The sequence below is a fragment of the Fulmarus glacialis genome, unplaced genomic scaffold (assembly GCF_000690835.1).
Source record: "Fulmarus glacialis isolate BGI_N327 unplaced genomic scaffold, ASM69083v1 scaffold10983, whole genome shotgun sequence".
In the NCBI taxonomy this organism is placed as follows: Eukaryota; Metazoa; Chordata; class Aves; order Procellariiformes; family Procellariidae; genus Fulmarus; species Fulmarus glacialis.
The window spans coordinates 80,826-101,210 of NW_009201055.1; the positions used below are offsets into that span (position 1 = coordinate 80,826).

Here is a 20,385-nt window from a genome sequence, read left to right on the forward strand (position 1 = left end):
AGTCAATTTGCATTTGGGAAAAAGGTGAGAGGGAGAAAAGCAACCCATCAACCTCCTGTTTTGTCTCCCGTAGGTGATTAAAGCCGTGGAGGAAGGCTATCGCCTGCCAAGTCCTATGGACTGCCCTGCTGCTCTCTACCAGCTAATGCTCGACTGCTGGCAGAAAGACCGCAACAGCAGGCCCAAGTTTGACGAAATTGTCAGCATGTTGGACAAGCTTATCCGTAACCCAAGCAGCTTGAAGACGTTGGTTAATGCATCAAGCAGGTACAAACTCAGGCCAGAGCCATTTCTCAGAGCAAGATCCCCCAGCATTCAACCCTGGGGTTGAATTACTACTTATTATTTAGCCTGTGCGCATCTGTGGGTGGATGTTCCTCCAACTTCATTATGTCCAGGGGATTTTTCCCAAATCAACTTTTTCTATTGAAATTGGCAGGCAGGTGAGCAATTCAGTTGCTCTATAAATGCGGTGTTGCTGACACAAAGAAAATTACTGTGGCCTATCTTTCAGAAACGGGAGTTTCAGTGGTATTTATAGGTCTATGATAAAGTTACCCGTGCTCTACCCCAAGGTTAGAGAGGGCAAGACTTTGAGTGCATGCAGTAGATAGTAAATGCGGCTCAAATTATTTGCCTGTTGACTTTGTCTTGGTAATGCAAATGAAGAGCGTGTTGCTGACACAAAGAAAATTACTGTGGCCTATCTTTCAGAAACGGGAGTTTCAGTGGTATTTATAGGTCTATGATAAAGTTACCCGTGCTCTACCCCAAGGTTAGAGAGGGCAAGACTTTGAGTGCATGCAGTAGATAGTAAATGCGGCTCAAATTATTTGCCTGTTGACTTTGTCTTGGTAATGCAAATGAAGAGCGTATGGATGTCCAAGTGCATCCTCCCACAACTATTCCCAGGTGTGCTAGCTGCCACCGCCAGTTCTGACAGTCTTGGTAATAGCAAGAGGATCTCTGTGGTTCCCGAAGAGCTGTATGCAAACCATTTGCTAAAACCACATAAAGTGAATAGAGCAGCCGGTGTGCAATTAAACATGAATCTGAATAGCTACATGGCTACAAGTAAGGTAAATACGGTCAAGAAATAAAGCTGCACTTGGGGAAAAAGAGATTAGTATTTTTTAGTGAGTTTTAGTATTGGAGTCTCCAGCATACTGGAGTCTTGGAGAGGCTTTTTCTTTTTTTGCTGTAAGCACACAAGTATTACTTCCGAGCCATCTGTGTTGCTAATCACTTGGTCCCTTCCAAGGTCATGAAGGAGTGATGAATGTAAGTCATTGCTGCTTCATTGACGGCAGTGGAGTTCCCCTGATTAACACTGAAAGAGGCCCTTCAGAAAAGTTTATTCTCAGAGGAGGGAAAAAAAGACATGTCGTTTTCCTTGGACAGGAACGAGAGGGATGTAAGATGAGGTTAGACCGGTGGTGTGGACCAAAGCAGATGTACTGTTGTGAGCTTAGACCCATCCATCTCCGTACCTTCCGAGTGAGTCTTGCACAGCTGCATGTGGCCCATCTCGCCTGTTGCAGCTGCACCTCGCATCCCCATGCTGGCATGTCTGCGCACATGGCATCTCATACACTTGAAGAGAAGAAACATGAAATCTCTGTTAATTTTTAAATACAAGATAGATCTTATTTCTCAGGCTATTTTACATGCATCATTTACCATCTGAAGAAGGAATTACTCTTATTAGCAATTAGATGTAATGTCAGTCCCAGCAAACCTACAGAAAAAGGTTTATGATAGCATAAAATATGTGATGTTTCTCTTTTATTTTAAGTTCAGAACAGTCATTTTCCAGGCCTATTATGCGGTGGTTCATGCACTCTTTTATACCAAACTGTTATGCCAGAAAAGAGGAAAATAGGCAGCAAACCATTTCCTTGAGCTGCTAAGCATTTTGCTGATGTTTTATGAACAGGTCCATGCAATTCCAAACCTTTCCTTTTCAGAGCTGCTGTGGGTATTTTCAATGTGGATGGAGCACCTGAACAGCCAGGCTTTGGGGCTGTGTTTCTATAATCATAGATTGCCGTGCCCAGACCATAGTAATTCCAAATGAATCATAATTTCAACATACAGCAGCTGTAAAGGATTTTTTTATATATGTAATGTATTCTTTATGGAAATTCTCATTAATGCAAATAAGGGAAGAAGTCACTCTCTACATTACAGCATGTGCATATCAGTAGGTACCTCCTGACATTATGATGGAAATCCACTTCTTGTTATGATTACTTAGGAGTTTTGAATTCCTCATGTGTATAAAATGTTATGGGAAGCCATTATGTTCTTGGTACTGCAAGTATTCACATTTTATTGGACCCTTCAGCATTGCTATTAAATAAACAAATAATACTAATGTGCTCATAAAATACATGAAGATTCCTGAAGTGCTATAATAATATAATATCTCAGCTCTCCTTCCAGTTGAAAGTCTTTTAAGTGTAATTCTCACCGTCAGAGGCTGACCCAGAAAACGTTTTTTTACCTATGAGTAAAAATCTTTATGCAGGGCTTACGTTAGCTGTATGTCCTGGTTTACAAAGCAGGGGACAAATCTAGTTTCTTTCCTGGCTGACCTTGGACAAGCCCCCTTTGCTCTCTCTGCATCATTAGTAGGGTGGTGGACCTGTACGCAGCACGGGTCGCTTGTGCCAGGTACTGTGTCAGTGTTTCTGCTGCAGTGAAGGGTTATTATTTGCCTGAATTGCTTCTTCCGTGCGTGGCATAACCGAGCAGGTAGTAGTTGCTGCGGCGAGGTCTTGAGCGAGGGTGCAGGAGCAGGAGTCTACCTCTGGTTTCAGGGCTGGAGCATGGTTGGAGCATTGCTGCTCTCTGCAGGGCTCACCAGATGCTGCCTGCATCCGAAATCCCCACCCGACTCTGCAGGAGCAGCCCCTGAAGTGTTAACAGCAGCCTGCCATTGATGGCTGCTGCTGGGAAATGTAATTCCCATCCCAGGCTCTGGGATGTCTTAAGTTAATTATGAGCTTTAAACTAGGAGGAGAAAAACAGAGTGGGAGGAGTGAAACCAAAGACTTTGAAGTAAGAGTGGTTGGGGGAGCCTGATAGAACAGGAGCCTACTTGTGGGCGAGTGGTAACGGGGATGGACGCTAGTCCTCTCCTCCTCTTTCCGCTTGCAGTGAGGACCAGAAATGGCAGGAACTAACTCAAAAGCAGGTGAAGTTACAGGTGAAGTGGTATGTTTGATACATTGCGTATCAAGCCTGCTGGGAGGATTTAGGCTGCAGCAATCACTGAAAATGCAAAGAAAGAATCATCTCTACAATATAAAAATGCGAGCAACTGAGTCACGTTGGGTACATCTCGATACTGATTCTGTTTGCTTCTCTGTTTTTGCTTGTCTTTAGAGTATCAAATCTGTTGGTAGAGCACAGTCCAGTCGGGAGCAGTGCCTACAGGTCAGTGGGTGAGTGGCTGGAAGCCATCAAAATGGGCCGATATACGGAGATCTTCATGGAGAACGGATACAGTTCGATGGATGCTGTGGCTCAGGTGACCCTAGAGTGAGTAGTGCCCAGATAATTTTCACCTGATTTGTTGGAATTGCAGAGGGGGGGAAGACAAACCATTCAAAAATATGTAGGGATGAGGCTGCAGAAAGGGAAACCTTTGTTTGCAGTCAGCAGTTTCTCTTTTAGCATCTGTATTGACGATAACAAGTGCAGGCAAGACTAAAACTTACCGTCACTACATTGGCAGCCGGTGCTTTGGCTCCTTTACTCACAGAAATTAATGCTTGAGTTTGAATAAGTGCCAGGCCGTCCTCTCGACATAATAGCAGTTATTTATTTGGGGTTACTGATAAATAAAAAAATCCACCCTACTAGTAAATATAGGTATACTGGCTCTACACCGGATTAGCTGGTTTCACAGTTGATCTGGACATAACCAAGTGAACAGTCAAGTCCAGTAAGGCACGGAAATAGTATTCAACATTAACAGAAATGAGCACAGATACAGCCGATGCCAACAGAAGAGCATCAGCAAACCCACAGCTCTAGGGGACAGGCTCCCTGGCCAAGACTCTTCCTTCTGAATGTGCCCTTGGTTTTTGCACGTGGGTATGACTGCAGTTGGGGTGACAGCACTCAAATGACTTGGTAAATGCCTCAGGGCTGCTGATTTTTTATGCTCCACCTTTAATTGCCTGCCTTGCTTGTGTAATTACATCTGTAATTACATCTGTCACTTACTCAAACTTGCCCCAAAGCCTGCCTTTCTGGCTGGGTTAATTTGAGCTTAGTTTACTGCAGGCGTTAAGGCAGAATGGGAAGGATTATGCTCCGTGCTGCTTTGGAAAAGGTCGTGGCTCTTCCAACCACATGCAGATTGCCAGTGCACATACAGAATTGGTGCCGAGGATTAGGAATAAAACAAGAAAAATCCCCACACCCCCCAGAACCGCAGCATTTCTCCTGTCTGCCTCAGGGCTTGCTGTGGAGCTTACTGTACAGGGTAGGAGGTCCTTTGCATGTGATGCAGGTCGGTAACATCTCCATGGAGTTCAGTTTTGCATTACATGCATGGAGGGAGTGCAGGAGTGTATCTGCTCTCACTCAGATTTTATTTGCTCCGCTCACATCACCAATGTTTGTCCCTTACACCTGGACTCATCCAGTCTATCTTCAGGCATTCACGTGAAAACCCTGTAGGAATTAAGTCCTCTCTAGCGACTGTCTAGGGAGTCAGGCTGCATGCATTTCTACCTAGATTCTTTTTTGGGGTGCCTGAGACTCTTAAATGCCGTTTCCCAGCCTAGTCCTGCAATTACGTGCCGTATTACTTTGGCTTTTGAGGACTCCGCAGTTCCTTACCTACTCATCTGATATGGCAGTGCCCAGGAACACTAGGCTTCAGGGCTCCATTTAGACTGGTGATCTACAAATGTTGGCCAAGGAAGTCCATCCCCAGGGTGGTCAGAGTCCACATGGCAGAAAGACCTAGCCAGAGGGCGAGTGGGAAGAGGAGGGATAGGATGAGGCAGTAATTTAAGAGAAAAGGAAAATGTTGGAGCTTTCCCCTCTACTGTGCCACCTCAATCTTATAACCAGAGCAATTTCTGGTAGAAAATGCATATTGTCTAAAATATATCACAGACTTGTTGCTGTTTGGCTGAATTAGTCATATTAAAAAAGAAAATCAGGTTTCACAAAAGCTTCTAGTTTCTTCCTCTTTAGAATTTTATGCAATTTCAAGACCTCTAAAAGACATGCTCAGAAGTGAAATGCTTTGGTTTGGGTCAGAGAAAATGTTGAGTTCGAGCCCAAATAAATGGTCGTTTTTGACAGTAAATTAGAAATTCACTTGCTCATGTAGCTTTAAACAATCTTAATATCCCTCTGTGCTAACACAGTCTTAGCATCCCATCCTGCTTACAAAACTATTCCTAACCTCCCATTTTCTTGAGTGCAACATTTCAGATTGTGAAATTATCTCCTTAATTTGACTTAAAAATTTAAATACTTCCCTATATTTACTCTTTGGTATTCAAGAAATTTCAAAAGTATCCCCCAAAATCTTTCAAGGCTACCCAAAAAGTGCTTCAAAATGTTTTTTCTGATTGGCAGTGAACCAAGAAATCCATTATTTGTACAGTTCTAGCCAGAAAGTCAAGTTGGTTTAAAGGTCTTTAAATAAGATTATAGCTGCCAGAGATGCTCTGACCCTCACCAGCTGCAAACCACCTCTAAGGCCCCCTCCGTGAGGTCCCAGTATGTTCTCTATAGCACAAATGTCATCCTACTCTGGTCCTTTACTGGCCCCAGTAGAGATAATGTCTGAGCTGCTCAGCTTCAGCTTTCTTCCGGGCTTTTACAGCAGCAGAGCAGTGCAGAGGAGCTGGTGCCTGGGAGCCTGGGGAGCTTCTGGGGTTTTTTTGGGGGGTTTTTTTTTTGGTTTTTTTTTTTTAAGCTGAAAGGAGATATTTCATGAATCCATTTTTCATTTCAGTTGAAACTGAAAAAAGGTTGAAACTAACTTCAACTAGTTAGTTATCCATGCCAGCAAATAAATTCCTTCCCCAGCTGCCTTGGACAGAGTTGCATGAGTCAGGCTTGGTTCTTGAACAGCTCAGCGCACACAGCTTTGCATTGCAGTGGTGGCTTAGCAAGAAGTCTTGACTCCACTCGGGTCTATTTTTGGCAAAACTGTGGAAGGTTCATTAAAAAGCCAAGCAGCCATCCAGATCAAGACTTCTCTCATCCCTCTCAGATACAGTAAAAAAAGACAAAAGACCAGATTCTCAGCTGTTAAAAAAGGAGAAACCATAGTGGCTTAAGAGGAAAGGTATCCCGCGTTGAAGACCTGAACCACGTGCTCAGGCTGATGTAAACTGGCAGAGTAAAAAAAACAAAGTAAGGGAGAGAAATGGCTCCTGGGTGGGCTCAGCTGAGACTTTCGTGGGTTCTCCAGAAAATAAACACCAGAATAAGCAAAGTTCTTTAAAGGTTAATATATTGGGGGTTTTGGTTTTCTGGAGATTTTCATTTTTTTCTCCCCGTAAAAGGGAACAACAAAACATTTTGTACTCTGCAAAGGAGAATTCAGGTTAAATGTTCCTTGTCATTTTTAATAGAGGCAACTGTTCAGTATATTCCAGAGCTGGGACTTGGGGGGATTGGGTGAAAAGATGATCTGAACATCTGAAAGTAGCTTTCTTTCCCCAGATGACATCAGTAAAACATTCTTTACAATCTAAAAGGTTGCCTTCAAATACCATCAAAAATTATCTTCCCCAAATTCATATTGTGTAGGAGACAGATGTGGAAATTAGATGGAGAAAGGAGAACTGGATAATCGCTGTCAGAAAAGGCAGAAAAAAAAATACGGTGAATGTAAAGAATTCCTAAAATCTACTGAAAAAAAATTACTAGCGCTGTAGGAGGGGTTGGCCATAATGCTGACGGGACTAGTGACTGTGGGCATCCAGCTTGTGGCCTCTTTACAGGACCTGGTTGAGATGGTACATGTTCAGCATTTTTTTTAAATCCCCTCCCCTCCCCACCGGCATGTAAAGCAAAATCCCAATTACCACTCTGCTTCTTTCAAACTGATGGCTTGATGCATTCAAGAAAAGAGTAGTATTAGTGACAAATTTCTGAAAGCAAAAGATTAAAAAGCTAAAAGTGGTGAATATCGCCCCAAGTCCTGAGCTCTGCTGCTTAAGTAAAGACCTGAAAATGTATGTGTTCAAACAAAGAGTGATTTCTACATTTAGCTCTAATTCTTGCAAAGGGACGAATCACCTTGTGAAAAGTGGAGCCTCACCCTCCACCCCCTCTTTCCAACTGGATATCAGACTTGAAGGCAACCTTTCCAGTGGACCAGACCTGCTCTTTAAACTTGTGGATCACCTAGTGACTTTGAGTGTGTCTGGAGCTCTTTCAATCCACTGCAAGAATAACTTTACCAGGACAATACTCAAGAATAGATAGATCCATGACATGAGTTTCAGTTTGACCCCTGACTGGACCAATTACTAACCATGTGGACTACATACTTCCACCTTTTGAAAGATCTGTACTCACTGAATCTCAGGACACCCTGTTGTTTGTTATTAGATGAAGAGCTCTGAATATTTGTAATAATATGTGCTGTGTTGCTTTGCATTGTAAATTTTTTTTGTTCTAAAATAAAATAAATTATTTATTAAAAGTTATACTGGATGAAGAGCGTTTAAGAGTTCACCTGCTCTAGATGCTTATTCTTAACCTGAAATCTCAGTCCTGAGATTGTGATACTGCATCTGCTTCTGAACAAACTAATTCTCATCTCGTAATCAAGTAGGAAGGCAATAATGAATAAGAACAGATGAACTCTTAAAAAAAATTTTTTTTTAAGTCCTCATTTCATACAAAAGTCCCTAGCAAGTGGATTCCTCTCTCTTTAGCGTTTCCTGAAGGTCTTTGAGGTTCTTCTTCTTTCCCCTCATTCAAACTGACAACTAACTAACGCCGTGAGTAGTCCCAGTCGGCACAGGCAATTGTAAAGTTACACCACATGAAGAAGAGTGGTGAAATCTGGCCTGGATGGGAGATGAAATACAAAATATCTGTGGTAGGTTGACAGCTGCCGGCCATGGAGATCTTTCAGGAACGTGGCCCTTTTGGTTGCATGACTAACCGGCTGGTGAGAGGGGTTGTATTTTATGTGGCAATCCAGTCCTAGTCTACACTGTGTTTGACAAACTGGTCCATGGTGTATAAGTAGTTCTGTTTGTAAATAAAATGTTTAAAATATATTTCTTACAACGTGGAGACCATGAATTCAACCCTTGCAAATGGAGGATATTGCAGGGAAGGGGATACCGTGTTGTCCCTGGCACATTGCAGCTGGGCTTTCATGCAAGGCGGTGGTAAGAGCAGCATGCGTGCAGCTGTATGCAGGCTGTTCGGGATGAGCCAACGCCAATTTTCCCCTTTATTTCCTTGGCTTTTTGGTCAGCTTAGGTTGGCCTCTTAGTACTGTGTTGGCAAGTGATTTGAATTCCTGCCTGTTTCCATTTTCAGCCCTATGTGAATGAAAAAGAAGTGAAAAGGGGAAACTTCTCCCTGAAACAGGAATAAGAGTTGTCTTATTGCTGGGGGGGGTCAAGTACTTCGAAGCAAGGAGACCTCACAATACATGGGTGCACTTATCTCCACGGCCTCGGGGAGCGCCCGTGCCTCTGCCGCAGCGGCGCACACAAAACCCAACACTGGGGGTCGGGTCACTTGCATGGCAAGGTGCAGCCTGGACCCTGATTGCGAGTGTCCTTTGCCCCTGCGTCTTAGTTTTGCCTTTTCTTGCAGAGAATTGCACATTCCTATTGCAAAGCCCCAGTAGATACCCACACACATCTCCTCTGTGAAGCTGAGCCCAGTGAAATTACCAGTTGGCTGCAGTAATGTGAGCCAGGCAGCTCTGGACTGGAGCTTGAGAATAGTTCTTTTGCAGCCCTTTGGCACAGAAGTTGGTTTTTTTGGTCGCAAAACTAGCTGATTTGCGCACCCGATTTTGTTTAAAATTGGCTTCTGTTTTTCGCTGCTTTAAGTCCTTCAGCGCTGGATGCATGGGACCATGCAACGTGCTGTAAGTCATGCTCAAAAAATGGGAATTAAAGCTCCTGCATTCTCTAGGCGGTTTTTGGAAAGTTTTGTTGCCGGCTTTGCAACGTGCGAGGTGGCTTTTGTATAAAGCTGCTGATTTTATACTAGGTGAGCATCTGGCTCAGGAGCTGTTGTCTTCTCTTCTGTCTTTGTGGAGGTGAAAGACCGCACGGTAGTTTTTTTCCCCTCTCTGAGGAGTGGCTGCACTTTTGGCCGGTGGCTCCGCATTCAAGAGGATTTTATATTCAAAAAAAATAGACTGGATCCCCCTGGTGACCTGCTGAAAGGAGAAGAAACTCCTTTTTCTTTTTTCTCTTGTAAATCAATGAGGTGCTCCTCAGGGTTATTGAGGGGCGAAAAAAAGCTGTGTAGCGAGTAGGGGATTTTTTATTAGACTGATGGAGCTGCATGTGAAACACCAGGACATGCCTTTCTCATAGTTTCAGGCTAGTTTTTTCTGCATAACATGCAAGAGTATCAGAAATGATACATCTGTGAAATACGTGGTGCTGGATTTTCAAAAGAGCTCAGCTTGCACTTTAGATACCTGGAAAAAAAAAAAAGCTGAGTTTTCAAAAAGTGTCAGCAGAGCAGTACTCAGCAGAGGGAAGATGGCTCTTTCAAAACTCAGGTCCTATACTGGGTTGGTTTTTGGTTTTTGTTTTTTTTTTTTTAATCTTTGGTGTGAACTTCCAACTGTGCTGTGTACATAAAATAAATTGCATGTAACAATAGCATTACTACATTTTCCTTCATTATTAAGATGGCTTGCTGAACTAGTTTCACAATTCAGTGGAGGCAGAAATGAAAGCATGTCCCCCTGAGAAGGGAGACACCTTTTGCAGATGCTGCAGCCTTTTCTCTGCCAGGTAAGGAGCGTTGCTGATGTGTCTCATTGACCTCCCTTGCTCCGTGTCCCTTACATTGTGATTTCCCCTATGCATCGTTGAGATGCATCGCCGAAAAAGGGTACGATGATGAAATGAAATGTTTAGCCTGGAGCAGAAGATCTGGTATTTTCTAAATCAAAAGGTTGAAAGCGTGACAATCCTTGGAGAACAACAGATCTAGCTTTTGCCTTCAACCAGCTTATGTGTTAACATAGGAACCTTCACTCGGGATTGCTTTTTATTCAAAGCAATGTTCATCTATGTAATTTTTGGACATGGATGGTTGGTTGTATTGACACAGGAGTCTCGAACGTGAAGCTGCTGAGAGAGGTACACCTCCATGGGTGGCTCACACAACATCACGTGAAAGTGTTTTGGTGGTCATTGCTCGTGTTCACCTGCAATCCAGCATGCAGCCATGCTGTGAGCTGTAGGCCAGGTTTGCAATATGTCTCAGGTGATGGTTGGGCTCCCGGCTGTCGCTGGCGATCCCCAGCCCTTGCACATGCCAGCCCCGCCAGTGTGGTTTCCAAAAAGTACGTGTTCGAGGAGGTCCACTGGCTTTCAGTGGAGAGGTTTCTCCTAAAAGACTTGCATACCAGGGTGTCAACAGCTCTGGGATTCACGTGTGTATTGGCAAGACGCTAGTAGAGCCCTACTTTGAAAACATTCTTTATTCAGTCCAGCCTGGAGGTAGAAAGCAAGGGGTGATATTTCTCTAGTGGAAGTCCTCAGACAAAACACCACGTCTCCTCTAAGCCGAACTGCTTCTCTAACAGTGTGTGTGTCTTGTGTTGGAAACACGGATGCACCTGTCTTGGTGTTTCTTCGGAGCTTTTATTCCTACAATTTCTTTGTTAACACTTTTTCCCCTAGAAAGAAATCCCTACAATTATACTCCGCCATAACCCATGGCCTTACCTGGCTTTAGATGTGTCATTGAATCTGATCACCCAAGGTCCTGCTGTAGTATCTCCAGGGGACGGCTTGTCCCACTCCTGTCTTTGGATGGGATAAATTGTCCCCTGGAGGTGCCTCTTTCATGCCATCAACATGAACCTTGGTGATTACCTTCATCTATACACCTCCATTTTAGAGGGCTGAGCTTCTGAGAAAACAATCTTTCCTCCTAATCCTGCATTTCACATAAACTATCTTATTTTACAGCTTTCCTGTAATGGCAGCCCAGTAGACAGACTCAACACAAATGCCTTTGGCTTGTAGAATTCACCCAAAAAAAAAAAATCAAACGTGGGTTTACAGGAAGATTTGCAAAGGCCCAGAGGGGAGCTGCATTCCCAATTCCTGTTGACTTTAGGGGGTCATCGGGGTGGTGGTCATGCTCGAGGCTTTTGCCATTCAGCTCTCTGTAAGAAGCTGGCTCTAGGATTGTGGTTTGTATATCTTTGACTTTGCCTAGTCCGAAGAGGAAGGAAGCATGGACTGATGTCACTCCTCACTGCTTGTATCCGAGATCAAATACCAGCCTCTCCCAGGAGAAGAGGAAACTGCAACGCAGGCTTTCTTATATGGCTTTTCTCTTGAAAATAGGACTTTTCACACCTAGCAGAGTCCTTGGCCAAAGGTGATGCTGACATTTTGCTGTCTGGCTTTTCTCCTTGGACAGCGAGGTGATCTCAGTCAAATCACAACACCTCTCCGAGATGCTGTCAGCCGTTAAAAATTATTTTTAAAAAATGGGGAAAATTAAACATGGCAACTAAACTTGGCTTCGGGAACCGCCAATGGTAAGAGGTGGGCGCTGGCAGCAGCATCGGCGTGTGCGGCGCGTGGTGTGCGCGGCGGCGTGTGCCTGAGCGGTCCCTGGAACCAACGTCTGCTTTCTCCCACAGGGATTTGAGGCGGCTGGGAGTGACACTTGTTGGTCACCAGAAGAAGATAATGAACAGCCTTCAAGAGATGAAGGTCCAGTTGGTGAATGGGATGGTGCCGTTGTAACTCGGTTTTAAAGTCACTTCCTCAAGTGGGTCGGTCCTGCACTTTGTACGCTAGCCCTGAGATTTATTTTGACTAAAAAAAAAAGAAAAGATAAAAAGGGAAATGCAGTGGTTTCTATAACTGAAGGACGTTGGCCTCTGCTGCAGCGTTTCTAAAGCAGTGTTTGACTAAGGTTTTCTTCTTATTTGTGTCCTCATTTTCATGAAGTAAATGTAAGATGCATGGAACATGGAAACGAATCTGCTGTACGTGAGGTTAACCCGTCTCTTAAGCTTCAGCGATGATGACAACGAGCCTCCCCACCACACGTTGTCTGTACATGGGAGATATATATATATATAGCACCTTTATATACTGAATTACAGCAGCACATGGTAATACTTCCAAGGACTGACTTGAGCGGAAGAGTTTTGTAGCCGTTTCTGGGCTCCCAAAAGCTGCGGTTTACTGAAGTTTAACTTCGAGTCTTACTTGTCTACAGAAGTGTATTGAAGAGCAATATGATTAGATTATTTCTCGATAGATATTTTGTTTTGTAAATTTAAAGAAAAGAAAAAAAAATGCTGTTACACAGCATTAAGTTATAGAGACTAGTGTATAAACATGTTGCTTGCTCCATGGCAAATCAATACAGGGTGTATATTTTTTTTTCCTCCCTCTGTGTTACCAAGTTCTTTTTGTTTGCTCTTCTGGGAGGATAATACACGGCGAAGATGTATATACTGTACAGTTTGCTACGCGTCAGGTACAAGTTTGGGGCTCTTTCCTTGTTTGTTCTTTTTTTCCCCCCTCTTCGCTTTGTTTTATCTCCCTTTTGGGTTACCGCTATGCTTTGTATTTTTGCTGCTGTTTGGTTTGAGCAACATGTAAAGCCTTCAGGAGTTTTAATTACGTATATGAGGTAAAAGGAGTCTGCTTAAACAAAAGACGTCGCCCACTCTTCCTTTCCACCGCGGGCTGGGGACATCCAGAAGAAAAGTAAAACATCTGGTTCCCAGTAGCCTCCAGTGACAACATGGCATCAGTTTTCGTGTGTATGAGTCCTGCCCAGGAGGGAAACCACAAGGTGGTTTTAGCTGGAAAGAAGGGATTTTGCTGTTCCTCTTCTCATTATGGGGGTTGAGTCCTGGGGTTGAGTTATGGGAGTGTGGTGTGGAGGCGAGCCCGTGGTCATCCAGCATGGAGATTTTGCAGTATTTCCCCCAAAGTGGTGGTGGGATTATTTTGGGAACTGTGCTGTCCCAGGTTGTCTCTCTGGGCATTTTCGGTTTGGGTATGGGCCTGGCCACTTTGGGGCAGAGCACAGAGAGGAGGGAAGAGCAGAGCAGCCCCATGTGGTCACAGCAGTGGGTGACAAGGTCCCATCCATCTGGGGCTGGCACAGCTCGGGTCAGCACTTGGTTGTAGCTGGGGTTCAATGTGTCCATTAAAGCTCACGGCTGCTATTTTCAGAGGGACCTGAGGGCAACCCAATCCCCTGGGAATCCCACCAAGAAACAGTTTGGGGCTGTCCTCCTCCTTTTGTTGTTGATAGGATTAATCAGCGCAGTTAATTTGGTATTCATAGGTTGGGCTTTTTTTTGTGAAGGCTTTTGTAAAGATAAGGATTTAAAAATGGCTCAGCGGATGGCAAGCGTTTGCTGTTTCTGTAGATATTTCGCTTTCTTAGAGGTTGGGTAGCATCTTGTAGCATCCTTCCTTGGCGATAACATTGACCTGTTGACTTGCCGCAGCTCCCTTTGTCCCTGGCGTTGCAGAGCCGAGCCCGAGGAGCTTATCCAGTGCTGAAAGGCAGCCTGTGTCCTTCACGTCTTGCAGAAGCAAGTGTCGAATGCCACCTTCAGCTGTTCCAAAGGTCTTTCTTCCATTTTCCCCAAGCCTTTGGATGAGATCTGATACAAAGAACGGTTTCTAAAGAAAAGGGAAAGGTCTAGGAGGAGAGGGTTGGGTGTTTTTTTTTCCTTAGCAGCAGGGCTTTGCCTGCTTTCAGCAGGGCTTCTTCAGGCAATATTGCCTGTTCTGAAATGGCCTCCTCCTCCTCCTCTCCGAGCTGCTGCCGAGCTCCTCAGGAATCGGGAGAATTAGGAGGGAGAGGAGCTGCGGCAAGGTCTGACAAATCTTGATGGTGATTTCTCATCCTGTTTTTTCATTTTGGCAGCTGTCGGACCACAAAAGAAGAGGGGGGGAATCAAGACATAACAATTTCGGCATGGAAAAGAGATTTGTCATATAATAAATAAGATTATTAGAGCTGTCAGCAGAACAGTCTTGGGATTATTTGTGCCTCCCTGCCTGCAGCGCTTGGGAAAATAACCCGTAGGAAGACAGAAACAACTCTTTTCATCAGGAGGAGTCGTTCAGTTGCCGCCCGCATCCATCGGCTGCACCGAGAGAGATGCTATTAGCAAATATGCAGCACTTTCTGCCCGTCATCTCCTCTCGTTCCTTACCTGTTGGCTCTGTGGGAGGAGTTGGGTTTGGTCTTTTTTCAAGGACTTAACAGCAAAATCCTTTTTCACCATTTGTGGGGTTTTAAAGGCATATGCAGTAGGGCTGGGATGCATACCAGATGCTGGAGTAACCTTCAAAATTATGAACTAGTGGAAAACAAACTGTTCGTAAGCCAGACTCCATTTGTAAATAGGGCTGCTCTTCTTGGTTCCTCCAATAAATAAATAAGTAACATTTTCTGTTTATTTCAAGAGCTGTTCTTGCTACGGATCTCTGTATAACAGGCTTTGTCTTGGAGCTAAAAATAAAATAAAATGGTGTTTTAACAAGTAGGGTCCAAAAGTTACAGCTTCTATGTCCACAAGCAAATTCCAGAGACAACGGAGGTTATCGGTTCCGATCCAAGAACTGCAAGTACTCCGTATTTTGGGCATGATCGTGTATATTGGGGTGCAGCAGAACGAGATGACAGTATTATTTTACTGGTTATGCTCTTTGTAAGGGCTGCAGGTGGATTTCCTGCCTACGCTTAATTCCGAGCGCTTTGCTTTTCCAGGCGGCTGGTCCAACAAATACTTTTTTTCCAATATATTTTGCTGCAAATTGCGAGGAAGGTATTTCAAAGGATCTGGGAGGTGAAATAGCTCTTTTCGATATAGTTTTTCATTTTGGGAGAAGGAAGAAGCATGGCTTGTGTAGTCTGACCCCCTTTCATTATGTAACTACCATTTGGAAAAATTACCTGAGCATAAAAAGGGAAGACTGATTTAAAAGAAGAAAAAAATCAGTTTAAAATTTTATTTATTCCTTCTAAGGGAATGATGAGAAGAACAAAAAATGAAGGTAATTTTTTTTTTTTGTCTATTCAGTGTTGAATATAATGTAGAAAGTCCCAGTGGTCAAGAAATTGTGACTCCTTGGACTGCTGTGGTCTTGAAATTAGTCGTTAAGGCGTATGTAAGATACATCAGTAGCAATCTTAAGAGTAACGCTTAGTTTCCAATCCTTTATTGTAATTCTTTTGGGCAGGTAGGGCGGGAGCTGGTGCATCCAGCGCTGCCAGAGCCACAGCATCCATCTCAGCTCCTCACATCGGCGTTTTAACTCATAGGAGACTGTAGCATTGCTGTATTTATTCCTCCCCTTCCCCCCACCTCCTTGGATGCTCTCTGTGCGTTTTGTTTGTGTACATGGTTTTTTTTTGTAGTGTAAGATATGAAATTTTCTATTTTTTCATAAAAATAAAAACCTTTGACTAACAGCGACATCCAGTTGTGGATCACACACACGCGTGCCCCCTCGGCTTTCCATGAAGCATCAGGATTTTCCCTCTTGGAAAGGAAATAAATTGTCTCTGTTTTTTCTCTCCTAAACATAGACTTGGTGCTAATCTTGTCCGTGGGGGAGATAGGGGCCTCAGGGACGAGGCCTCAGTGTAGACCCCACGTGAAGGCATCCTGCCTTGTTACAGGCTGTTCCCTCTTTCCTCTGTTTTTATTTTGGGGGAAAATCTGCTTTTTAGTCTGGTTTGTGAGGCAAAGCACCTGCTGAATTGACTGAGCCCCAGAGCAGCCCTGGCCACACCATTTCCCCATCCCTCAGAAATACCAATTTTTTGTGATCCTCCCCCCCCCCCAACTGATTTTCTTTTTTTCTGATTTTGGGGCGGGGGAGGGGACCCAGCAGACCCATGGCCGGCTGGAGTGCCTACCACCACATCCCCAACCCCATTCCTTCCCTGCCCCATGCATTTGGGGGTAACCTCATGCTGCGGGCCAGCCTTAGAGAGAGGTGAGAAGAGCCATGGGTGGGAAAGGCCAAGGGGCAATGGGGAAAAGATCGGCCTGGGAAAGGTCTAATGGAGGCAGTGGTGGGCAGCCACCATCTTCTGGCTCCTGCGAGATGACCACTGCTGGAGGAACCAGCAGATGAGGATGCTGGTTCTCCCGACGCCACGGGAAGCCGCGGCAGACGATGGGTGGTACGCTCATACCCTGGCCAGGAAAGGCATGGTAGGCTGGGACGGCGGAGGAACGCCGCTTTACATATTAAAGGGAGCACAAGGTCAATTGGGTTAGCAAACTGAGGTTGTCAGCAACTCAGATAAAATCTCTCTGGATTGCCGTGCCAGTCCCATGCAGTGTTTTCTTATTCAGCCCGGGGTTGTCTGCTGCGGGACCACGATGGCAACAGACTCTGGGAGGGATCAGAGGGGCTGTGAGGACAAGGGAAAACATCAATATTAACTCACCTCATGTAGGCAGCATCCTTGATAGCTTTGTGGAGGCAGAGAGCCTGCTAAGGGGAAAACACAAAAATGGGGAAACTTCTTTAAAGAAGCTGAAAGCTAAATAGCTTTGCAGGTGATGGGGAGGCATCAGACAGCCGAGGCTGGGCTCATGGGGAAAATGGGAAGGTTCACCACCTCTAGCAACTTCAATGCAAAAAAATGAAAGAAGGCAAGTGAAAGTCTTGAGGAACAAGGGTGTTTAACAAGGTCTCCCTGATTTCGGCTGCCGTAGAAATAGGGATGGTGCGCTCATGAAGACACGTCCATGAGAGCAGCTGCCTCCTGTCCCTGTTCCTCAACCAACATGAGTGGGAGGCAGAAGGGGATTAGGATGCAAATGGACAAAACTTGCTACTGCTACCAGTAACGATGAGAGCTGGCTGCAAACTTCTTCCATAATGCTCTGTTTTAAGTGAAAACTAAGGAATTAGACAATTTCCTTGAGCCTTTGTGCCTGCCTTGCTTTGGGACCAGCCCTTACACAAGTCTTTAATCAGGGTTTGCTTATTATTTTCTGCCACTGGGCTCAGTGTAAAAGAGGCACTTGCACCCTGTGGCCGCCGACTAATAAATTTACCTGCTCAGAAAGGTAAGGTGCTTTACCTGCAAAGCGGGTACTTAAGCATGTGCCTGACTTATTTTTCGGGTGGTTCTTCTGCACAGCCTCTGGCCGGTCCCTGCAATAAATGCGCAGCTGCATCTCCAGTCGTGAGCGCCACCTCTCAAGGATGCTTAACAAGCCGTAAACAGGGTAATACTCTTCTCCACATCACTCTTAGTAAACCTGAAACAAACTGCAAAGCAAGATGACCCCAGTGCTGGTGACATTGCAGGGCATCAAAACAGCACCTCTGTCTTTTTTTTCCTATCCAATAACCTAAAAATGGGGCTGGGGGGGGTCTGAACCCCCCCTCCTCTGCCAGCTCCACAGGGTTTGAGCCTGTAGTGCTGGCATCCCTGGAGGATGCTGTGGCCCCAGGGCAGGAGCAGTGGGGAGGCTGCTCCCCATCACCCCGTGAAGCCAAGCTGCCGTGCAGAAAGCGATGCAAAATTTATGAAGCCGTGGGGAGAAAGAGCGAGGGACTCTTCATGTATTTTTCATGGGCTGAACTGCATAAATAGCATGCAATGCATAAAATGTGACCGGATGCTTCCACAAAAAAGGGACCGTTGAGCAGAAGAAGAGATGAAAGAATGAGAGATTTATTCAACAGGGCCTGATGAAAGTCACCCTCGAGTGCATTAAGGAGCAGTCGAAACAGCATGGCCTGATCCTGGGGTGATTCATCTTTGCCAGCGTGAGGTGGGGGCTGGACCCTGAGGACTGGAGAAGGGCACACATCGTACCTGCTTGGTAAAATGGATGGGTGGGAGGGGAGAGACCGCCTCATCCGCAATGCCCCGGGTGCAGTGTGGGACCTGGGGAGGTGCTAGGACGAACTATTGCACCAGCAGCCAGGTCAGTGCAGAAAGTGAACCGAGGCATCGTAGAAACAGCTCAAAACTGAGTAAGACAAGAAAAAAAGGGCTACACTGGAAAACTCAATGCAGGGATGCAGGGGGAAGTGCTGCAAAGGTGGCATTCCCGGTGGCAGTCCCCTCAGCAGGTGCACGTGTGCTTCCTAGTGTGCATTTTCAGTAACGCATCCGCTGCCAGAGCTCAAACCTCATGTACATGAAGATGGGTGTTGAAGAAATCCCAGGCTGAGATCGGGTAGGAAACGGGAGCCGGAGCCGCGCGGCCAGCAAAAGGCTTTGCTCATTTTGCACCCTGAGAGCAAACCAGGGTGCTTGCAGGTATTGCATGCCACAGGGTCTCCAGGGAAAAAGCCTTGGAGACGTTGGGGGCGTGGGGGGGAGTGATGCTACTGAAGATACCTATTGCCTCTATAATAGGACTTCCATTTGGAGTATTTGGGGAAAGTCCTTTGGGACCCACTGGATTTTGGTGGCTGCAGACCCCTGCATTACAGTGACCTTTGATAACTCATTAATGTATGGCTCATTATTTTCCTCCCGGATGAGCCAGCCATGGAGGAGAACAAGGCGCCCACATAAGTGATTTTCTTACCCCATCATTTCCTCACCTCCAGCTGGGGTCAGTTCAGCTATTCGTAGCATCAGCTATTGGTAATATTCAGCAAATAAAATAAAAGAAGATGCTTTCTTACACTGACGTGTTGCTTTGATAACCTATTAGCAGCTCTAACCAGGATTTTTTTGATGGCAAAACTCTTCGAGCTCCCCCATACGCGGCCAACGGACGCGTTTGTGCTGGTGAAGATGACTTATTTCTCTCAAAGCTTATTTTTTTAACTACAAAACCAAAAGAAAAAATCTTCCGAGCTGAAAAAAAAGCAGCAAAACTGTGAGATAGGCTGCCAGCTGTTTTCTTGGTTTGCTCCCAATAAAGGCCATATTTATTACAAGAAAATTGAAATCCTATCGATTTATCTTCTGAGGCGCTGTGTTTCAAGCTTGACATTTAAACATGAAACTCCGGGCTCCAAAGTTAAATCATTTACTTCTCAAGAAATACAGTGTGTGGAGCTGCTGAGCGAAAGGGTGTGCGAGGTAAACATGGTATTTCATTAAAAAAAAAAAGAAGATAGGGAAATGATACGTTCATTTAAAAAAGAAGAGGGAACAACCTCTCCCATCTGGTGGGAAAAATGCTGGTGAAATGGCGTCCTGTGGTCCCTTTCCATGAGGCGTGTAGGAGCTCAGGACTGCTGGGCTTCCTAATACCTTTCAAATGGGATTAAAATCGATGGTTGGACCCAGAGATTGTAGGAGGAGGGGAAAGGAGACGTGTGTATGGATGGATGTGGATGGATGGATATGTATGCGTACGCATGCAGAAGCGCCGGGGGATAAAATCTTAATTCAGACAAGGATTAGGGCACAACTGTTAAATGATGATTGGCAGCAAATAGCCCGGGAGTGAGACTGGATTGGGCTGAAAAGGGGCGTTTTTGGGCCAGGCGGGAAGGATAAAGGGGGGGGCATCAAGGTTTGAGCGGTGGCTGGGAGGGAGGTGATGCTGGGGCGGCCGCAGAAGGGACCGAGATCCATCCCACCGGGCAGCTGCCAGCCGCCAAAGCGGGGAAGAGGGGATTGAATGAATGGCCATAAAGTGGACAGGAACATGCATTTGGCAAGAAATCAGGAGAAATTAGGCAGAGGGAAGCCACGGGCACGAGCCATGGGCACGGTTTGCATCCTGGCTCAGCCACAGCTTTTGGGCTTGGAAGTCACTCGCAGACCTAAAGATCGATCCCCAGTGCCCGGGTGGGGAAAGAATATGTTTCTTTGGCTTGGAAGAAATGGCCCTTTCTGGGGTTTTTAGTGTTTTGTGGTGGAAAAGCAGACTTTTGCAACCAGGGTTTGTGAGTAGCTGGGTGCAAACCAAACCCTGCACAGGGACTGGCTCACTCGGCATCTGCTAAAACCTGATTTTGGGTGATTTTAGGCGCTGAACATGCCCACATGGGTCCTTCCCTTGGCCCGGCAAGGGGAGAGGGAAGCGTGACAGGTGCTTTCACCCCTTTGAAACCCAGAGTTTGGAGAACAGGGCTGCAGAGCCAAAATCACAGGTCTTTTTGTAGCAGCAACTACTCCTATTCCAGCAGAAAACAATAAAATAAAATAAAATAATAAAATAAA

At 45.3% G+C, this 20,385-nt stretch overlaps 1 protein-coding gene across 2 annotated transcripts in view; it reads left to right on the top strand.

The window, feature by feature from the left end:
• Positions 1 to 12,062, top strand: part of EPHA5 (EPH receptor A5) — an 86,922-nt gene extending 74,860 nt beyond the window's left edge. For both annotated transcript variants that reach the window (XM_009573797.1, XM_009573796.1), the window contains 3 exons: positions 74 to 267; positions 3,391 to 3,546; positions 11,873 to 12,062. In XM_009573797.1, the coding sequence (XP_009572092.1) occupies positions 74 to 267; positions 3,391 to 3,546; positions 11,873 to 11,978 (456 nt within the window). In that variant the 3' untranslated portion in view covers positions 11,979 to 12,062. The remainder of the gene's footprint in view (positions 1 to 73; positions 268 to 3,390; positions 3,547 to 11,872) is intronic.
• Positions 12,063 to 20,385: the final 8,323 nt, after the last annotated feature.